At 39.8% G+C, this 21,880-nt stretch overlaps 1 protein-coding gene across 1 annotated transcript; it reads left to right on the top strand.

Moving 5' to 3' along the window:
- The first annotated feature begins 11,023 nt into the window (after positions 1-11,023).
- LOC118807633 (tubulin monoglycylase TTLL3-like) lies at positions 11,024-21,657 on the top strand. Its single transcript, XM_036569669.1, has 13 exons — positions 11,024-11,125; positions 15,648-15,889; positions 16,683-16,780; positions 16,887-17,064; positions 17,237-17,280; positions 17,848-17,976; positions 18,234-18,348; positions 18,503-18,613; positions 18,844-19,036; positions 19,139-19,287; positions 19,550-19,793; positions 20,153-20,588; positions 21,034-21,657. Exons 2-13 carry the CDS (start codon positions 15,793-15,795, stop codon positions 21,655-21,657), a joined length of 2,418 nt encoding a protein of 805 aa, XP_036425562.1. The 5' UTR covers positions 11,024-11,125; positions 15,648-15,792.
- Positions 21,658-21,880: the final 223 nt, after the last annotated feature.

Genomic DNA, 21,880 nt, shown 5'->3' with positions numbered 1-21,880 from the left:
CCAAGTGTATGTGACGTTTGGTTAGGGTCACGATGAAGGGGGCCCGCTGGTTATCAGCCTTTAACACAAGCACGTGCTGTTCCCTGCCAGGACACAAGCACTGTTGCTAGGGAGCACTGCCATTGCCAGGCCCTGAGAGGGAGGGGGCAGGGTGGCTTGTGTAAACAGCAGATGAATATTTTCATAGTCATTGTTATTTGCCAGTCACTGCTAGAATGCCAAGAAACATTTACGCGCTCCAGATCAGGCAAGTTTCAAAGCAGCTTCTGACTGACCAGGGCACTTCGTATTTTTGACCATGCTAAATCCAAACAACTCCATAAATGTTGATCATTAGGCTTAAGTGACTTTAGGCCTAAATGTGTTGAACTGCTACTGGCCACTTTGATCTCATTGTAAACGCATCTCTCATGGTGATCTTGAGGTGGTTGTGTGGTTGGCTGGCTCACAGGAGATAAATGAGAGAGTAGCAATGTTTGTGGAGCCGCTCTGGTGTAATGGAGTCACTGTGCTAGCTTAAATAAACAGTGGCTCGCTCAGCGTGCATGCTGTTTGTGCTCTCTGCAAGTTATGGCTGTTTATGCGACTATGGAACGAACATGCTGATCTCTTTTGTCACAGTGTTAACAGTAAGATGGGTCTCCTGCGTGCATCTACAGAGCAGATTGTAGCAGCACTGCCGTGGGGCATGCATATTGTGTTCTTCCGTTCATACTGCTCTTTGAGCACTGCCAACCTCAAATGCATTACTAGTGCATATTGTTTCCAACACAGTATGACATTCTGCTATCTATAAAAATGGATGAAATGCAGACAAAAACAGGCTTCAAAATAGCTGCTACACCTGTTTTTAGCTATACATTCATTTTTATAGATAACAGTAAGTCATACAGTGTCAGAAATCACTTTAGGAAGTCTATTTGAGAGTTTCTTAAAACTCAGCATGGCTTGAGGCAAGTGTGATGTTTCAGATGTGCAGTGCACAATGCAAACTGCTGATCATTACTTCTATTACTTGTTAGCTGCATTAGCAATAAAGCTCCTGGGCAAAACTAAAGAGGCAAACTTTGGACAACAAGCATGTTTTGATTGATTGAGTACATTTGGGGTCAGAGCAAAAGAAATTTAATTTTGTGTTGAATGTCTGCATCTCCGATCCAGTTCTCTATGTCTTACTCCCAGTTTCAGAAAAGATGGTATTGTACAGGTACACCTCAGTTCATCAAAGTATAAACAATGTAAATGTACCCAATCTAAATGTAAAGGTACAACATGGTCCAACTATGCACCTTAAGTGAGGTTTAAAGGTACACTATATTTTCTTTCCTTGGGGAAAGGGGCATATTTGTACCTCTTCATGACCCTAACATTTAAAAAAATAAATAAATTAATAAAAAGCCGGGAGTCGGTGTATGGAGCCAAAGTTAACTTACAACTCGCTCCAAAACAGTAACTTTACAGGAGAAGGAAAAAACTAACTTTACCTTTAATGCAAGTCAATAGAACCAGACGTTTTTCCATGTCATTTTGGGCTGTTTCTTTTGGCCCAATCATCATGAAATTTACACACCATGTAAAGGGCAATAGGCATGTCAAACACTAACAAATGGCAAAAATGGAGATGCGAGGTTTTGTTTCGACAGCAGCGAAATATATAACTGAAACTGAATATGGTACAGCTATGTTCCCTAACTAAAGGTACTGAAGACATGCCCTTGAGGGTACCTCCCAGTGACAGTTTAGTACCTTTTTTCTGAGAGTGTACTCTCTTTCCATCTTGCTATTGATGTTTATTTTATTGCTCTCTTCCTTTTTCTTTTCTACACTGTGTCCTTTTCTATACTTCTCATGTGCTTGTTCTCTTTCCGTGTTGTCCTTGTCAGAGATTTACAATAGGACAAGTGTGAGGGGAGAGGTGAGTGTCTGCTTGATAAACGAGGTCATACTACCTTTGAGGAGAGGTTTATGCTGAGTCACTGACATACGCAACGGTACTGTCTTAACCATTCCTATCTGAGATCAAGTTGGAATATTTCTCAACCTATCAAACATTTGTGGATTCCTGTTAAGCCACACACCCTGATATCTGAAGGTCATTAAACAAAGAGGTGCTTCACAGTGTAAATTTCAGCCTCACTTGGATTTTTGGAAGTTTCACATGGCTTAATATCGACCCCGATGCACACATTTTGGTCTCACCGCTGGCTTTATTTGTATGTTGCTGGGGAATGATCTCGGTTTGTCTGCTAAAACACCAGCCTTTGCACAAGGTCAATCACTTTTTATGGCCTAATTCTGATGTACTCTAATCTACCTTCATTTACATAATAACTGTATTTTACTGTAATTAACCTTAAACCACTGCAGCTGTAGATCAGATGCTGCTTTGGAGTCTTTGCATTGGAGTTGGTCAGATCTGGCTAATGTCTGGGGACACTCTCAGCATGGTGTCACATCAGATAGCGTTGCTTCTATATTTAGTGAACCACTCAAAGATGGTGGCACCAGGCCACTGTCCCACTGCGTTGCATTGTCTCTTACAGCTATCAGACTTGGCTGTCTGACTCAGATAAAGAGCACAGGTCTGGAGTTCAGAGTGAATTAGGTGGTGAGGGGGTGGCACAGACACATTATCCATGGTTAAAATGAAACTTTTACACACATGCACACATAGTCATTCTCTGATGTGTCATACTATGTATACTCTTTCTTTTCACATTAACAAATCTATAGTTCCTCTATCTCTCGGGTGTACATGGTGTGATTATTAGAACAGGATAAGAAAATATGAGTAATGAGTGGTTCTTATTTAAACCCAATAACATCAAGCACTCCTTAGTAATTAAGGTTCCTTTTTTGTGTATGTGCCTTTGCAAGTACCTTTTCTGAAAGATTAGATACAGTTTGTGGTCACCTTTGCTACACTCTTAAAGAAGCCAAAGATGGTTCTTTGGAGCAAGGCCATTAAAGAACCCCTTTTGGTTCCATAAAGAACCCTTCAGTGGAAAGAACCATCTTTGAAAATGACTTTTTTAAACATTTAAAGAATCTCTGCATCATGAAAAAGCTCTATACCAATTAAAGACTTTCTCAAGACCTGTACGTCCAAACCAGGAACCATTTTAGAACCTTTATTTTTAGAGTGTACTGTGTATCGTACTCTATAATATGATAGTCTATGCTATTATATAAGACTACAAGCTGTACTGGCATTTCATGTTTGTTCTCTTCTACTGCAGAATTAGCTAATCAGAAGCTGGAGCTCTCTCTGTCACTCACACACAAACATTTGTCAGTGGGAACATGTTTATGTAGGTTAAGGGGTTTTTCTTGAATCTCTGACGAATATTGCTTATCTGTGGTCAGCATGCATTTGAGTGCAGGCAGGGCCCCTTCCACAGTCACCGGGGCAGCCCACCCTGAGCCTCTCCCAGAGATGAGCTCAGAGGTGGTTTCACAGTGCTTTACACTTTTTCATGAAGAGGTGGCATACAGAAATACATTCAAATAAACACCCAGCAGGGTGCTAACAGTAGCATTTATGATTCATTGATGCATTTATGATTCATTCAGTCTAACTCTTTGGCAAATCTAAGATATCTCTGATTTAAAGTACTGTGAAAAAGTCAGACACTACTTTTCTGTTTATTTAATTTCCAGTCAAAATGGCCTTTCGATATACATTATTAATTTTTCAGTGTCAGAAAACTGTTCAGTATTTAGTGGGGTTTAATTACAGCTTCTATTACTTATTACAGCTTTTATTACATTCTTTTCAGGAGACTTGCTTTCAGTTTTCCATTTCAGTTCCAAAGTTCAATCTTAGAACTTGGTTGCATTTTCTGCTTCTCGTGACCCAAGTAATCCCAAACACTTTCAGTGTTGTTGAGGTCTGGACTCTGGAGTGGTCAGTCCATCATTCTAAGAACAGTTTTGTCTGTTTTCTCTTCTCAGTAAGTTTGTGAGTTGTCTTCTCAGAATGCATAAATGGATGGAAACACCTGTGGATTTGATCAGATCTGAAGCAAGCAGGGAGCTTAATTTTCTCCTCTCTCTCAAAGGTGAACACTTTTAGTAAGTTTATCTGATGGTGACCGTTTTGATGGTCTACCAGATCTTGGTTGGTCTTTTCTCACTTATTTTCCTTTGACATGTCTCTTCCTTATGCAACTGGATTCTCTAATATTTAATCTCCTCAGGACAGTCCCCTCAGTGGCCATTTTGACAGGTAGTTAATACAGGCAAATAAATGAAGGGTGGTCTCTGACTTTTGCACAGTACTACATGTGTTCTGAAACATGAAACTTTCTATCATGGCAGGTTTGTACAAAAAGAAAACTGAAAGTCACCCTGTGTTCAGTTCCTGGAAATGAGGGACTCCTACTCAGCTTATCAAACCACATTCTCAGCAGCTGGCACTAGCAGCTATGTCTATAGCTATCTCATTTATCAATAGAGGGTAGGTATACATGGGCAATACTGTAATATGTCATCATAATCATGATAAATTACCTTACAATACAATGTTCAGAGTACATCACAAGTACTGTCAATGAAACAACCAGTGTATAGTAACTGAATAGACTGCATAGTAACAAGTAGTACCTTCTGTGTTAGCATGTTATACTATTGTCTAAAAAATAAATAAATGTTATAAAACCATGAAGAAGCCATGTCACATCTGTAACTTTTTAGTATGTCAATCAGACATGTTTTTTTTTAGAAAAAAAACATTTGAAGGAAATAGGATTAGTTCCTTTGAAAAAATGTTGGGCCAAAAAAGGTCTACAAAACTACTGCATAAAACCTCAATTTTACCAAAATAATTTTGAAAAATGACTTGAAAAGGAAATTTAACAAATGAAATATTGCTCAATCAGAGGAAAAAAGTACATCCTCCAATAAATGAACCTGTTGTATGAAAGTTGATTTAAAGTGAAATGTTATTTTATTGTCAAATTGTGACATTTATATTTAGTTAATACTTTGGGTCGCTCTGCAAGCAGTTTTTACTTAACAGGCCTATTTAAGATGCCATTTAGAGACAAATTGTGCAAACAAAAAAAAAATATAACAAAAAAACAAATTTTAATTAGAGCTTTGAAAACTTACATGATTGCATGAATCAGATTGAAGTTTTTAAAGTCAGATTAAATTTTCTTTATTCTTTACTTCTTTGAATCCATGGTGTGACTGGTCAGGCCCCAGGTGAGTAGGTGTGACATTTTTCCTGTTCCTTGTTTGCAAAACCTGAAATATAAAAAATGAAACATTATAATGTGTATCATGTATTATGATAAAGACACTTAGATGTATAAGCTTGTGTGTGTGTGTGTGTGTGTTGGGGGGGGGGTGCGGTGTCTGTTTCACATCTGTCCGACATGTGCTGTTGTAAGGGCGACACCAACTGCATATACCACTCACTACTGCGCACACCTGGTGCAACCAGTCAAACCTCATTGTGCTTACAAAGGAGCAGTTGTCCACCAGAGCGATTTAATACCCCCCATACATGCACACACATGCATACACAATCACAAAGGGAGGAAAAGTGGAAGAGAAGGCTTCTATGGCATACATATGAAACTCCATTAATTGACTCTTTTTTGATGTTCTTCCATTTCAGAGACTGTAGGTGTTGAGGTAGGTGTCTGTGTGTAAGTTCATGTTGCTAAATGTTTTTAAGTAGTATTTAAGTTTGTGTGAGTGCAGGAGACCCCCACGTGTGACATATGAAGTGCGAGCACAAGGCAAAGCAACAGGTGTAGAGAGGATGAGGACCACTCTAGAGTGCTTCACTGTTGTCACTGCTGCCGTTCAGAAACAGCTGCGTCAATGACCTGCTGTCGCTCCATATCATCTGGAAATGTCCTAAAGAGCAGTTGTACAGGACAGGCTTTGACATTTATAGGGTCATTGAGGAGGAGAATGATGGAGGTATAGGAGTGTGTGTGTGTGTGTAGCAGGGGGCTCTTTGTGGGGACCAAAAGCCCAGAGGACAATGGAAGACCTGAAAATGTTGATGTTGTTAAGACATTTGGCTACTCCCCAAGAGAAATGAGCAAATTTCTTCTGTAACTTTTAAAATGCAAGAAGATTTCTTTTAGGATACTGAGGATAAATTTAAGGTTTGGAATTTCTCTGATTTTCTCTCCTAACACAGGACTGTGAATTGATCGATTTATTGTTAATTTAGTTGATCTGTGTTAATTTATTACTGGTAATAATGTGAGCTACACTCTTAAAAAAGATGGTTCTTCAAAGGTTCTTTAGTAAAGAAAATTGTTCCATATAGAACCATGACACTCAAAGAAACCATTTGCATTGCTCTGTTTAGAACCATTAGTTCTATATGGAACCATTTGAATACTTAAATGTTTTTTGGCATGGTGAAATGGTTCTTCAGATTGATGGAGAATGTGTTGTATATGGTTTTACATGGAACCTTTTTGAAAATGGTTCTATAAAGAATCATATACAACACATTCTCCAACAATCTGAAGAACCATTTCACCATGCAAAGAACCATTTAATCATGCAAATGATCATATCTACAACTAATGAATCTAAAAGGGCCATTGCCTTTACCGAAGAACCCTTGAAGAACCATCTTTTTAAGTGTGTAGACAACAAAAGCCACAACAAAAAGATAGCTTTAGATGTTTTAGTCAACATTTTGGCATCAACAAGAAATTATTCGAGGATAAATAAATAATATGCCGTAATTATCTATTTATAAAATTTTAGTCAAGTTATCTCCTTTGAGGTACAAGGATCCTCCAGGTGTTCTGGTTTCCTCCCACAGTTCAAAGACATGCAGTCAGGTCAATTGGACACGTTAAATTGCCCCTAGGTGTGAATGTGCCGAACGTCCTCAGCCCATTGATCGCTGGGATAGGCTCCAGCACCCCCTGCAACCCAGAAGGATAAGCGGTTTAGAAAATAAATAAATAAATATAAAAATGCGTAGATGTGTGAAGTTGAACAGGATTAGCATATTAGAATAATTTTCTACATCTATATGCCACCATACTGGTTTTATATTCTTGCAAACATTGATTCCAAACTTTTGAGCACTTGTGAGTGAGCGTGTTTAGACAAAGAGCAGACAGAACTACACTGCTATAAAACTTATATTTAGAGCTGTGTTCACTAAATTAGGACGTTTTAAACCTGCTCGGGTCACGGGGTCATGGGATGTGTGTGAGAGAGCAGCCTGCATATTTCCCTTCATCTGTTACGTTTTCTCTGTCTTCACTTCTTTACTGGGTTAGAATGTTTAGTCCAGATATCTGACTGTCCTCAGTCTGTTCTTCCACATTATACACTCAACCACACATGCGAAATGGGCCATTTCAGTTGTTTCCTAAAAACATACACAATTATGGCTGGTTTTATCTCTGTCAAAGAGCAAGGACAACACAACTGAGCTGCGCTATAATTTAAAGCCTAAACATGACAAAGTTTTCTAAACAAAGAGAACAAAAGAACCCCCTGAAGGAAGCCATGTTGCTGTGTTACTGTAAATCCACTCACAGCAGCCAAACTCGTCTCTTTTTTACACCGCCAGAACTTCATAGCGTTCTTTATCTCCCTCCCTCCTTCCCTCATTCCCGTCTCTCTCTCTCTCTCTCTCTCTCTCTCTTTCTCTCTCTCTCCCACACTCTTTTCGTTCCCACTAACTCCTCTCCTTCCCTATTTTAGGCTGTTCCTCTTGATGTTATATGCTTCAGTGAATTCATAGAGAACCTCCACCATTTCTTTTCTTTTTTGAAACAAAAGAAAAAAAAGGAAAGCATGTTCAAACGGACAGTGGCTGTGTGTGTTCCCCCTCTGACAAGGAGCAGCGAAGCTGGGGATACTCCACACACACATATACACACACCAATTCCACCACAGTGCTTTATAAGGACAGAGAGAAAAAAGCCTGACCGGCACTAAATTTAGAACACTTCTGTCAGGCCTCTCTCTCTCTTTCTCTCTCTCTCTCTCTCTCTCTCTCTCTCTCTGAATCTCTCTCTATCTGTTTCTTTCTGTCTTTCTCTTTTTCGTTTCTGTCTTTCTCTACTTCTCTTCTCTCTTCCTTTCTTCTTTACTCTCTCCTTTTTCTCTCCCTCTTTCTTTCTGTGCTCCTGTCTTTCTCTTTTTCCTTTGACTTTCTCTACTTTTTCTCCCCTCTTTTCTGTTATTCTTTTTCACTCTCCTTTTTATCCTCTTCTTTTTCTCTGCTCCTGTCTTTCTCTTTTCTTCTTCCCTTACTTTCTTTTTTCTTTCTTCCTCCTTCCTCTTTCTCCTCCTTTCCGTATTTCTCCTTTCCCTTTGTCTCTCATTTCCTTTCTGTCTTTCTCTATTTCTTCTTTTCCATCTTTTCTTTTTCACTTTTTCCTTTTTTCTCTCCCTCTCATTCTCTGCTCCCATCTTTCTTTTTCCTCTATCTCTGTCCTTCTTCTTTCCCCTCCTCTTCTCTATCTCTCTCTCTCTTTCTAATTTCTATATCTCTCCCCCCCTGCCTCTTTTCTCTCTCCTCTTTTCTGTCTTTCTCTTTTTCATGCTGTTTTTTCTTCCTGTCTTGATCTTTCTTTCTCTTTTCTTATATCTCCTCCTTTCTGTCATTCACTTTCTCCTACTCACTCTCTTTGTTTCTTTATCTCTCCTCCTTTTTGTTTATCTCACTTTATTTCTCTTTCACACTCTCTCTTCCTGTTTCCTCCTCTCACTCTCTCTTCCTCTGTTTTTCTCTTTCTTCTCCATTCTGTCTTTCTTTTCTCATCCGTTCTGCCTTTCCTTTTTCTGTCTCCTCTTTTCTCTCTCTCTCTCTCTGTGGGTGGCAGGGGCGAGAACGCATAGCTGATGATAATGATACAGATGATAATAAGCAGGCTAGTAGAGACTGTCTTTGGGTTCCTCTGGTCTACAGACCCTCACAGCATGAGAGCATCACTAGCCTGATCAGCGTTATCTCTACACAAGCAGGCGTGGAGGAAACTGAGGCTTGTGTAGGGACTTCAGAAGAGATATGGTCTCCTAGACTGTTTACACTGATGACCACAGCTTGTCAAATCAGTCATGCTTTTACATGCTCAGGAAATGGTTACATATCAATAAATTACCTGATGAGACCCTCTGAAGGTCTGTGTGTGCAAATAAAAAGTGAAGAGCAACAGTTTGAGTCTCTCTGAACATACATTATTGGCTTCCCAGCTCACAGTATCTTTCTTCTTATCTATCTGTTTCTCCACTGCCTTGACACAAACCATATAAACCAAATATACTGCAAAGTAAACTAACGGTTTAACGAGGTGACACAATCCGAGCTTTAACAGTTTTCTTTATCTCGGCCTCATTACCCTGGTGACACTAACAAACTGCAGTTGTGTGTTGGAAACGGTAGCTGGTCAACCACTGCCAACTCTGTCCTGATATGATGGACTGGAATGTGATGTGGAGGAGGTACAACCCCAATTCCAAAAAAGTTGGGACAGTATTTGAAATGCTACGAAAACAGAAAGCAGTGATTAGTCAATTCTGTTTGACCTGTAATAAATTGAAAATGGTACAAAAACACAATATTTGATGTTTTACCTTATAAACCTCATTGGTTTTTGTAAATGTATACTCATTCCAAATTTGATGCCTGCAAAACATTCCAAAAAGGTTGGCACAAGAGCATGTTTACCACTATGTTACAGGACTGAATACAAAAACTGATACAGTTTTGAAAGCATTTTTTTTCTTCTGTTAAACAAGTCTTCAACTGCTCCACTGCACAGGGCCTTTGTTCTTGCATTTTGAGCTTAATAAGAAACATTTTCAATGGGAGACAGTTCTGGACCATGGGCAGGCCAATCTAGCACCAGCATTCTCTGAATACGCAGTCCTGCTGTTGTAACGTGCAAAATTTGTTTTGCTGTTCATCATGTTGAAATAAGCATAGACGTCCCTGAAAAGACAGCCTCTAAAAGCCAGGTATATTGCTCTTAAATGTGTTCCGCACTGATGTCCCAACTTCTTTGGAACTGGGTTTGTATTTGAAGATGATAAGCTTACTTGTAAGTGAGTGATGCAGTAATACATCCACAAAAAAAGGAGGGCAAAAAGAAGGGATTGTGCCAATGCGCTTAGACAAAGTTAAAGAAAAAAATTTACTTTCAGACGAAGCTTGTAATTGAGAGCTTGTAAATTGAGAGCTTCCGCTATCTCAACTGTCTAAGCAGGATTTAGAGTTTGTTTCAGTTGCTATGGAAACCTGACAAGGGTTGGGTATTTAAACAATAAAGCAACAATCGTCCATGATAACCATGATACACAAATGCTTGAAAAAGGATGCATCTATTTAAAAGCACCTATTACAAACCCAGTTCCAAAGAAGTTGAGATGGTAGGTAAAATGGGTGTGGGGTGGGCACCGTTAAAGCTGAACACATTTATATACTGCAATATGTACTGGCTTTTAGAGGCTGTCTTTTTCAGGGACGTATATGCTTATTTCAACATAACAACACCAAACCACATTCTGCACGTGTTACAACAGCATGGCTGTGTAATCACAAAGTGCGGGTGCTAGACTGGCCTGCCTGCAGTTCTCTCTCCTATTAACAATGTGTCTTAAGCAACATTTTTTCAGTCTTTTTTGCTCATCCTTACTCAAGGTGCCAATAATTCTACAAGACACTGTACACACTACTTGTCACTGTATGAAAATTAGACACACAAGCACACATTCATACTCATATGCATACACAAACTACATTGTTGAAAAAGTGATTGCAACTCCACGCTTCCCACCTGGAGTAAGAATAGGAGGCTAAAAAACGTCCTGTCCTGCTGAAAAAGAGAAAGTGGCATTTGCATGCTCTGTCAAATTAACTGGGAAGCACAAAAAACCTTCAACTGCCAGTCAAATGATATGCAAATTGCATTCAAATGTCAGGCCATGATGAGCAGGTTAAGGGGTGTGGCCTGCAGTGGCCTACTTCTGGGAGGATTACTCATTATTCATGTGAGTCAAAACAAAGTGAAGAGGAAAAAGAGGGATCTGTTTGAGAGAGAAGAGATGAAAGTGTCACCTGGATTCCACTCAGCCTGAGAGAACAATGGCAAAAATGGACAGGAAGCAAGTAAACAAGGTGCTAAAGATATGTTATTAACTGTTATTAACTGTCAATTAGACATTGAACAATTCCATTTTTTCTTTTTCTGTTACAGATTTTAAAACTCATCAGATACCGATATCAACATGATAGATTTTCTTTAGTGATATCAAAGTTAATCATCTGTAGTTCCAGCCTAAAGCCCAGCGATGGTGATAAAAGAGTTCACATGATGAAAATAACGATACTGAATTACTAATTTATTATATTTACTACATTTACTACATAACAAAACAAACTAGGGAAAAATCTTTCTGTAGAGTAAAATCTGAGTGAATATGACAAATGTGAACAATTCTTATTACACACACACACACACACACATTATCTAAGCCACTTATTCTTGTGTGTCACGGGGGAGCTGGAGCCTATCCCAGCGGTCATTGGGTGGAAGGCAGAAAACACCCTGGACAGGTCACCAGTCCATCGCAGGGCAGACACACAGATATATACAATCGCACACACATTACAATTCCAATTAACAACACAAAATAATGTGATTGTGATTTTTTTTACTGTTTGACAGCCCTAGCTCTCTTTAAAAACTACTAAGTTTTAAAATGAGCTATTTTTGATTGAAACACAAAATCAGTCATGCTCAAGTTACTCAAACACCCTATTACCCCACAGGAAGAAATACACAGCTAATAACAACATATCACACAAGGTCAGTGTGTGATATTTTAGGTTAGATTTGTTACAGGACTGGAACAGGACTTCTTTTTGACTGTCTAATAACTGATCCAACCTTTTATTTTGCTATCAGCACATTACCAATACCCATCAATACAGATATGCCATCTCTACTGTCAGTACACACTAAATATTTTACATTTGTCTCACTACCATGGACACCATCGTTTGGGGTATAAACGGACAATGTTGTGTGCGTGTGTTTGTCTGTCTGTTTACATGCACACACAACGTGTCAGTTTATTGCCCAGCACAGTCCAGCTCTGGTAATGACAAACTATGACATCACAATTGTCGAAACATTCTCTTGTAGACAATAGAGCTCAGTGATTAAGACACAGGAGGGTGTGGCCTTTCTTGCACAGAGGGCTCTCTCTCTTTCTCTCTCTCTCTCTCTCTCTCTCTCTCTCTCTCTCTCTCTCTCTCTCACTCTCTCCTTCTCTCTCTCTCTCTCTTTCTCCCTCCCTGGAATGCAGTGACGGAGGTGGAGTAGGAGGAAAGCTGGAGAAACAGAGATGTTTCTTTCAAGCTCCCAGACAAAGGTCCAACACACATCCTTATCGTCACATCCATACGCATCTGTCGCCTATTCACAAAATACATGTACATACATACATAAATACATACATACATATATACACGTACATATTACACATACATATATATGTGTGTGTGTGGGGGGGGGCAGCTACGTATTGCACATACAAAATAATACAGAATCATACTTACACATACACATAGGCCACTGTAAATACGCCCACCATACTTTACACTACCACCCACATAGCCATACATTTAACGCTCATTAGCAACTTTGCCGCCACTCACTCCTAACTGCCCGCCAGCGGGCCATTGAACCATAGAGGATTTCTACTTAGCATGAAGTGCGGCCCTCTCCAGCTCTTCAAGTTTTTTCCCATAAACCTCCCATAAAGCTTTAGAGACTATGACCACAAAGAAGGCCCCTCTACACACATCCAAAAGAAAAAAATATAAGCTAGCAACAGAGGATGAGCGTCTCTGTTGAAACACCTGTGCAATAAAGTGAGCCAAAGGGCGCTGACAGGACAGAGTCATAAGTGATAGAATCAACAAACCCCTCATTGTGACATTATCTCTCTAAAAGACAGCTTTGAATCAATAAAAAACTCAGCTGCACTTCTGTATTCATTTAAAGAAAACAAACAATACACAAGCAGCACTAATGACTGGGCCTGGGGCTCTTAAACACCTATTCTTTCATTCTGTTGGTTTTGAACAAATTACAGTATGTAGTTATAATTACTTGTGGTTTTGATGTGAACATAGGCCTTGTTCCTCAACAGATAAAGAAAAACACAGATAAAGAAAATGCAGTTTTTAAACATGGACCCCTTGGAGAGATGAAAACACAAAGCAGAGAGAGCAAGAGAGAGGGAGAGAGAGAGAGAGAGAGAGAGAGAGAGAGAGAGAGAGAGAGAGAGAGAGAGAGAGAGAGAGAGTCGGGATTGAAGATTGTCAGTTGTGTGCTTCACCACATCCTCCTCAATCACTACTTTTTTCCTGATATTTTCTCATCTTATCATTCAACATTCTGACGTCCCAGTCCTTTAGTTCTCTCACATTTCAACGTTTATAGCCCTGTCACTTCCCTCTTACAGCTCCACTTGCAGCGACCTGTGTGTGAACCTTCACTGCATCTACAAACTAGAATAGAGTGGAGTATACAATCCCGTCTATTTTGTCTGGAAGAAAACAACATTCTCCATATATGCAATGCATTAGGCTAATACAATGTCCCCTAGGAATGGCCCTAGATGTCTGAGTTAACATAAGTCCTAATATGGAATGATGAGACTTGGCTTAGATTTGTATATTAGGCTATGGCTCACTCATCCGTGAGAGGGGAATTCTCTTGGAAAGGAACAGTGACAAATTAGCCAGTCAGTAGGCCTCCTTTCTTTTCTCAAAATCAATGTGTTTACAATCCATTTACACTGTTATGAGGACGGTTCCTCTATAATTAGAGCCTATAGTATCAAAATATATTTCAAAATAACTGTATTTGATGACAACAAGAAACACCGCGTTTTCTCCAGCAGTTTAGTCACTTGGTAAAAATTGGTGCCGAACGCCATCTGGTGGCGGTAAATATACCGCATCTGTGAGTGAGGGAAAATAAAGTTTTTTATCTGGTTAAAAAGTTTTCTGATTTCCAAAAGTTACCATATAACTACTGAAGCCTGTTTCTGCCACTGGAGAAAATATATAGCCATTTAGTAAGTCATAATAATGAGAAAGTTTTCCATTATTATGTCTTAGTATCTCATTATTATGACATAGCATCTAATTACTATGACTTGCTATCTCAGAATAATGAGATTCTATCTCATAATTATGAGAAAGTAAGTCATAATTATGAGATGTCGAGTCATAATTATTACATAGTAAGTCATAATTATGACGTAGTAAGTCATTATTATGAGATACCAAGTCATAATTATTAGAAAGTAAGTCATAATTATGAGAACTTATGTCATAATTATGAGCTACTAAGTCATAAATAATGAGAAAGTAAATCATAATTGTGAGATTCTAAGTCATAATTACGAGAACATAAGTCATAATTATGAGAGTGTGAGTCATGAAATAGTAAGTCAGAATTATGAGATATTAAGTCATAATAGAATTATAGAATTATGAGATATTAAGTCATAATTACGAGATATTAGGTCATAATTATGGAAACGTTTCTCATTATTATGACTTAGTAAATGGCTATTTTTCTCCAGTGGCGTAAACGGGCTTTCATACATAACGGGAAAATCTCAGATATTGATTATAACCTGTATTAAGCAGACTTTTTGGATAGGGAATGCGTCAAATACTCACTGGACGTTCACTCAAAACTATCATTCAGACTAGTAAGGGACGTGAATCTAAGAAATACATAAAAATATATGATGTTATGGTGCTAAGCAGGAGCATCTGACAACAATGTACGCTCTGCGGTCTGTCACATATTACAGTCTTACGCACTGTTGTTATGGAGACCGTAACCAGGCGATGGAAAAGTGTCCTCGAGAGTGCACTAGGACTGCGCAGGTGCGGCGCGAGCAGCTGAGCGAAAGATATGATCATGATAGCGTCTTGGTCGCGCAGACGACCTCATGTAGCACCAGGTCCGTTTTCATTGTCTATACAATAGAGTTGTGACTTTTCGCCATCAGTGTCGCTGCAGCAGAGGCTGGGGGTCTCTTACCGGAGAGAGAAACATGTGGGCGAGCAGGTAAAAAGCAGAAAGAGCAGCGCCATCGACCTTCAACGGCTTTGGCTTTGGCATGTTTTGGCACGCGCCGCTGTGGGGGGCATTATGGCGCCACAGACAGTGTAGTGATTAGATCACAGCGGTTGTCGAATACAGCGGTAAAACCTACACTTCATTCCATGTTCCATGTTGCTTTTCCTCGTATGTTCAGACCTTTTTCTCCCGAGGCAGATGCTTTAAAATAAGTATGGATTGCTTCTACCTTTTTGATACAGGTAGCTTGGTAACTGTGAATAATATGCATGAAGTCTGGGCCATGAAGATTATTGTTGCCCTGAATGCACTAGATTTTCTCAGGCACCTGAGAGGTGACAAAAACTTCTTCAGCATTTATTGCACTTTCAACACCAAAAGACCCACAAAACATATCTTTTGAAGAAGAGACTTGCTGTCTCCCTTTTATTCTGCTTTTAACCTGTTTGCCAGATTGTCTTTGCACCTAGGTATGCCATTGTTGCAGATTTACATGATTATTATCCCTCCTTATCCGTCTTACAGGTGCTTGGAGGTGAAACTGGACCGTCAGCTTCTATTAGCAATAAGCTAATGAAGCCAGGAGGAGCACTGTAGAAAGAGAGTGGGTCAAGCAGGATATGACAGAGGTGACTGGCGTCTGGAACTCTGTGGTCCATTCAGGGTCTGCATGGAAGTCCCAAAGTTGAACAGGGCTGGACATCCTGGCCTGAAGGATGCAGGGGACATGGGAACAGAGAAATGTCCTGTGTCCTGCTCTGACGTTGGTGAGTGAGCGAGACCATATCCAGAACGTCATTCTACCACCTATGTTCAGGGCCTTTTGTTGCTGACATAAGTAGACACTACAAGGGAGTATGATTGATATGTGTACAAGGGACTAGTGTTGAATAAGTGATGAGAGTCACACTTGAGCATAACAGTGGCCTAAAGGTGTGAGGTCTACAGGATTAAGACATTAAAGCTGCATGAGACTGTTCTCTTGATCCTGAGCCGAGGCTGTCAGGGTTTGGACTTGAGTTACTAGCTTAACTAGAGACTGGAAAGTTCATGTTTTCCATCTAATTCCCATTGTCTGCAGCTTTGCTCAGCTTGTAATAGTATACAGCACGTATTATTTTCACTTGAGAATACCCAACATAAGTTTGCCATGAATGCCCATAAAGCAAGTATTGGATTTTTTGTGGGAATGTGAACAGAGTTTATGATGTTTAATACATTATAAGTATATTGCAACAGTCATTCATGTTGCAATGTTCCTCTTCCTAGAGGCACGTAGTGGTATAAAGTGCAGCCAAAACCTTCTTCCATACAGCATAGACTGCAGCACACACAATAAAGGCAGATGAAAAAAATACAATTTCAGTGCATATATATTTGAGCAAATCATGCACATAATATATGAAAGTGTCCGATGTCTGATGAACTGAAATGTGAAAAAAGTGAGAGTCATCAACAGCCAGAAGCCCTGTCAAATGTTACAGCTAATCATTTGTGGTCATAAGAGATCTGTTATTAACAGTATGGACCTAAATAAGAACTCCATTCTGTTGTTGGCAGCTCCAGAGGGCAGGATGCGGCGCAGTGTCCTAAACCTCCCTGCCATCAATCCAGACCGGCTACGCATGGCAAAAGTCCAGGTGGAAAAGGCTGTTAAGGTGAAGAGATCAAGTAAAGTCACTTAACATTATTCCACAGTCAGGATATTTTGCAGTGTTTGCTTTGCATGCAAATCTCCCTCACTCCCTTGTTTCCGTCTCTCAGATGCGTAAGATATTCTCCATCAAGGGTCCTTACCCTGTAGTGCGGGCAGCTTTGAGAGCCAGAGGGTGGGTCGAACGGCGTCTACCAAGGCCTAACCAACATCTGCTTCGTCGTCGTAGTGAGGAAGATGATGAATGTAATGATGGGGATGAAAGTGGTGATGATGACGATGATGATGGTAAATGTGTTTATGAAATAAGGTCACATAGAGCAAAGATGCACATCACTGTGCTTATAGCAGGATTATTAGAAAAGCTATACTGTCTAAAAACATTTTGTTATGCGTCAATAATAGGCTTTTTCATTTTAATATTAACTTTTTAATCATGCATTATTATGTTTCCTGACAGAGGAACTAGAGAAAGAAGACCCTGATGATATCTATGACCTTATGGTGAGGAAGTAGATACTCATGTGAATGGGTGTGTATGCACACTGTATGGAAGATGCAGGTCAATTTCTTTTGTGTGCTGAATCTAAAGTCATAAAATATGTCTTTGAAAACAACTTTGACTTATTTGACTTTAGTGTCATCACATTACAGTGGGGGGGGGAGTATTGAGGCACTTTATTTAATGTGATTTATTTAATAAATGAATTATTTAATATACTTATTTAATATGATTACAATGCATATATCCACTTCCAAATTAAATACACGTCTTTTGACTTGTACATATAAATATGAACAAAAATTCATAAGCATAAGATATATTTACTAAAAAAAAAATTAAATAAAAATATATTAAATAGAAACTGGAATATGGGGAGAAGATGAACGTTGCACCAAAAACAACCCCAGACATACAGCCAAAATAGGTGTTAGAGCCATCAGTTTTGTTCATATCTATAAGTACAAAGTCAAAAGACATGTTAATTTTGAAGTGGAAATATGCACTGGGGGTATGTTAAAAAACAAAAGTGTCTGAATGCTTGTTTTTTTATGCTGGTCTTTCATCAGTCTCGAATGGTCAGAAATGAGATGACATATTTGTACTGGACAACACGGAGAGATTCCATAGACACCCGTAGTCTTCGAAAGGAGCAAATGACCAATCACTTTGCAAAGTCTGGAACTTTCACTACCAAGGTCTGACTAGTTATGGTTTGCTGTCTTGTAATATTCATTGATTTAGTTTCTTTCCAAGGTATTGTCTATCAGTCCAACCCCTACTACTTCACTTCAATTGAACTAATTTGTATAGCACTTTTATACAACATTTATTGTCACAAGGCAGCTTTACAGAAATATGGGTCCAGAAAACCTGATCATTCTACTGCAACACTATACAGTTGATTTTCAACTGAGTGCAGATGGAAACTGATGTCCACCTCCAATTCCCTTAGGTGGGATTGTGTGTGAACTTGAGGAATCTGCGTTGGTTTGATGCAGCTGATCCAGACACGTTCTTCCCACGATGCTACAGACTTGGAGCTGAGGATGAGAAGCATGCCTTCATTGGTGAGGTTTCTACTTTCCTGCTCACTTCAGTCTTTACTTTCTGCAACACCATCCTCTGTTTGGAGCTTTGTTTATCAGGCACAAAACAGAACTTAGAAGTGATAATATGTTTTGTGTAAAATATTGTGCTGTCTCTTTTTTCTGTTTTTTGCAGAGGACTTCAGAAGAACGGCTTGTACAAGCCTTCTTCAGTGTATAGTTGAGAGAAATTGCAGAGGAACAGAAGAGGGTGGGGCAACAGCATTGTCTGACCAATTGCTTTCAAGTAAGGATCATGATGTTATCACAACAGCTTCACTAGTTTTCTGGCCTCTAGAAAAGTGCACATTGTGCCTCAGTTATGCAAATTTCCAAACATATACTATTAATATCACATTTCATTTTTAAATTCTGGAACACTAGCTCATTCACAAATTACAATTACATGTAGCTTGTGTGTGTTTTTATTTGAAACCACCAATCAGAAACAGACACATGACTTATTCCTCCTTGCAGATCAGAAGAAAGGATGTAAACGCCAAGCCTTGTCAGTGGTACCTTCTAGAATGATTGACAGTGCGTTACAGGTGTGCTGGGACTATCTGGACAGTTTTGAACACAGTGACATAGACATCGCCTTGGACTCAACGCCCACACTAACTGATCAACAGTGGTCAGAGTTTATACACAACTATTATCTGGTTGTCCAGTAAGCTCCACATTTTCTCTTTCCTAATTACAGTATTCTAGTTGTGTTGTTTAACGTGTCTGATATGCTATATTTGTCCCTGTCTTTGCCAATGTGTCTCAGTGATGGAGCTGAGATAGAAAACAGTGTTCGTTATGTGGACAACTGCCAGACTACACTGCATAAAATACGAGAGGTCAGTCCACAGCTGGACATTGATGGCATCCACAACATTTGGATCATCAAACCTGGTGCCAAGTCTCGTGGTAGAGGTAAGCCTCAGTAAAACTCTGATGCAATGCATAGTAAAATTTTTATTAGCGGTATGCTAATAATTTACAAAAATATTAGTAATAAAAGTATTATTAGTAAAATTAACTATTAATGCATTATGTCACATAAACTGACCTTTTTTGAATTTATGCTGAAATTTTTGCATGCTGTGACACTGAAAGGTCCATGAAAAAACCCAAGAAAAAGAATCTTTCGATGGTTTTGTAAAAATACTTATGTGCTGTAAATGTCCACTTTCAGGTATCATGTGCATTAAGCGGCTGGATGAGATCCTGAAGCTAGTGGACAGTGATCCCACGCTGATCAAGGACAGTAAATGGGTGGTGCAGAAGTATATAGAACGGCCCTTTTTAATCCATGGAACCAAATTTGACCTGCGGCAGTGGTTTCTTGTAACAGACTGGAACCCTCTCACTGTGTGGTTCTATAAGAAATGCTACTTGCGATTCTCCTCCCAACCTTATTCTGTGGACAGACTGGACAGGTAAGAGCACAAAATCATGTGTGTTCCTCATCAGATGCTTTAGTGTTAGCTTGGGATTTCTATTTCTATTTGTATAAATTTCTATTTGTTTTTGGGCATTGAAGGGCCCAAGATGTACTATGTAAACATTATTTTAAAACAAAGATTTTAAATGCACCACTCACTCCCCTAGTCCATATGGTCCATGTATGGAAATGAAACTACATCTATTCAGTCTACAATAGTTTAACCCACCCATTCTTGTTTAATTTATAAAGAGTGTTTCAGCCTCAACTGCTTTTCAAATAAAGAGCAGTACAGGACAGCCAATCACAACAGTAGCAACACACCAATTTACTCTCTCTCTCTCTGCCATCCAGTTCAGTGCATTTGTGCAACAACTCCATTCAGAAGCACTTCCGTCCTTCTCAGCAGCGCCACCCAAAGGTTCCTGAGGACAACATGTGGTCCTGTGAGCAGTTTCGGTCTTTCCTGTCCAGCCAGGGAAAAGAGGACCAGTGGGCATGTCTAGTAGTTCCAGAGATGAAGAAGGCTATAATTCATGCTTTGCAGACTGCACAGGATCTGGTGGAGTCTAGGCGGGGGAGTTTTGAGCTGTATGGGGCTGACTTTATGCTGGGGCAGGACCTGCGTCCCTGGCTGATTGAGATCAATGCAAGTCCCACCATGGCTCCGTCCACAGCAGTAACAACCAGGCTATGTGCAGCTGTGCAGGAGGATACCCTGCGCGTGGTGCTGGACCGCAGGCTTGACCGTGGGGCTCACACTGGAGGCTTTCAACTTATATACAAGCAGGTGTGTGGCTACCACAGGTGTGGATGTGTGACCACACAACAATTCTGTTTGATTTAGTACATCATGAAATCTCAGATTTTACCACAGTTTGATTATATTTGATTATTTTGGTACAATTCAGAATTATTTTAAGAAATAAACTCAATAGACACGTGACTGGAGAAACTAAGTAGTTTCACATATAGGGGGATACCACTTGCTACATTTCACATTTACTCATTTTTCCTTTCGAAATAGCCCAGGAATTTTATTTTGGCCAAAAAATGAGTACATACTTTACTGAATATTATTGTAATCAATTTCAACATCTAACAAGTTGAATTACCACTTGCAGATCAATTCATTTTTAAATGCCTACTGACTATAGCACTGTACTGTTGAACTGGAGAGGTTGTGTGCTTTCCCTCAATGCTTATGCCCATTCTCTCTCTCTTTCTCTCTGTAGGCAGCAGTTGAAGTGCCACAGTACGTGGGGATCAACCTCCTTATTGAAGGCTCTCGCATCAAAAGGCCCCGACCTCCTCCTCATAAACCCTCCTATCCGGTAGAGTCGCGTTCCGCCCACTCTGGACCTGTTGCTCCCAGGCCCCACCGCCCAGGCAAAGAAATTGAAACTTCAGTTGAAAAACCCAAACCTCCACCTAAACGCTGGATGAAGACGGTAGTTCGGCAGTTGACCTTAAGTGGCATAAAACCTGCATCTGAGCACACCGGTAAGCTAGGAGAGCCCTGCAGGCTCCAGCGTGCCAGCCTCGGAGCAGATGTGCCCCAGCTGTCACCACAAGTGCCGGTCTGCTCTCTTGAAGCGTCCTTAAGAAAGCCATTGCACTGTGGCCTTGCAACTGTGAGGCCGAGATCAGGGCGAGCTCGTCTGTCAGTGGAGGGCCACCGTGGACCTGTGCTTTCCCTGGGCTTCATTAGCTTTCAAGAGCCAGAAAGGGAACCCACTCTGGTAGAACCCAGCCCCATGTTTCCATATTCCGGTGTCCGCTTCCAGAGCTTTTCACGCCACCACAACCGCAGGGCTATCCAGGCCAGCTGCGCTGGAAAGTTGGCTTATAAGACCTAAGTGTTACACTTCGAGGACTAAGGACATGCAGCCCACTTGTTCTTGTTTTGCACATTGATTGAACCACTGTACCTCATAATAAAACAGTATTCATTTAAGCCATTGAGTTTTTTTTGTGTAGAAATTTTTTTGTGCTGTGATCATTATTATCTATTATTTTTAAAGAATATGATAATGATGTTTCAGAATGTTATAAAACAGATCATTAAACAAGCTGTGTATT

The sequence above is a fragment of the Colossoma macropomum genome, unplaced genomic scaffold (assembly GCF_904425465.1).
Source record: "Colossoma macropomum unplaced genomic scaffold, Colossoma_macropomum, whole genome shotgun sequence".
Taxonomy (NCBI): Eukaryota; Metazoa; Chordata; class Actinopteri; order Characiformes; family Serrasalmidae; genus Colossoma; species Colossoma macropomum.
The sequence above is the reverse complement of the archived record's forward strand: the minus strand, read 5'-3'. Positions and strand labels throughout refer to the sequence as shown.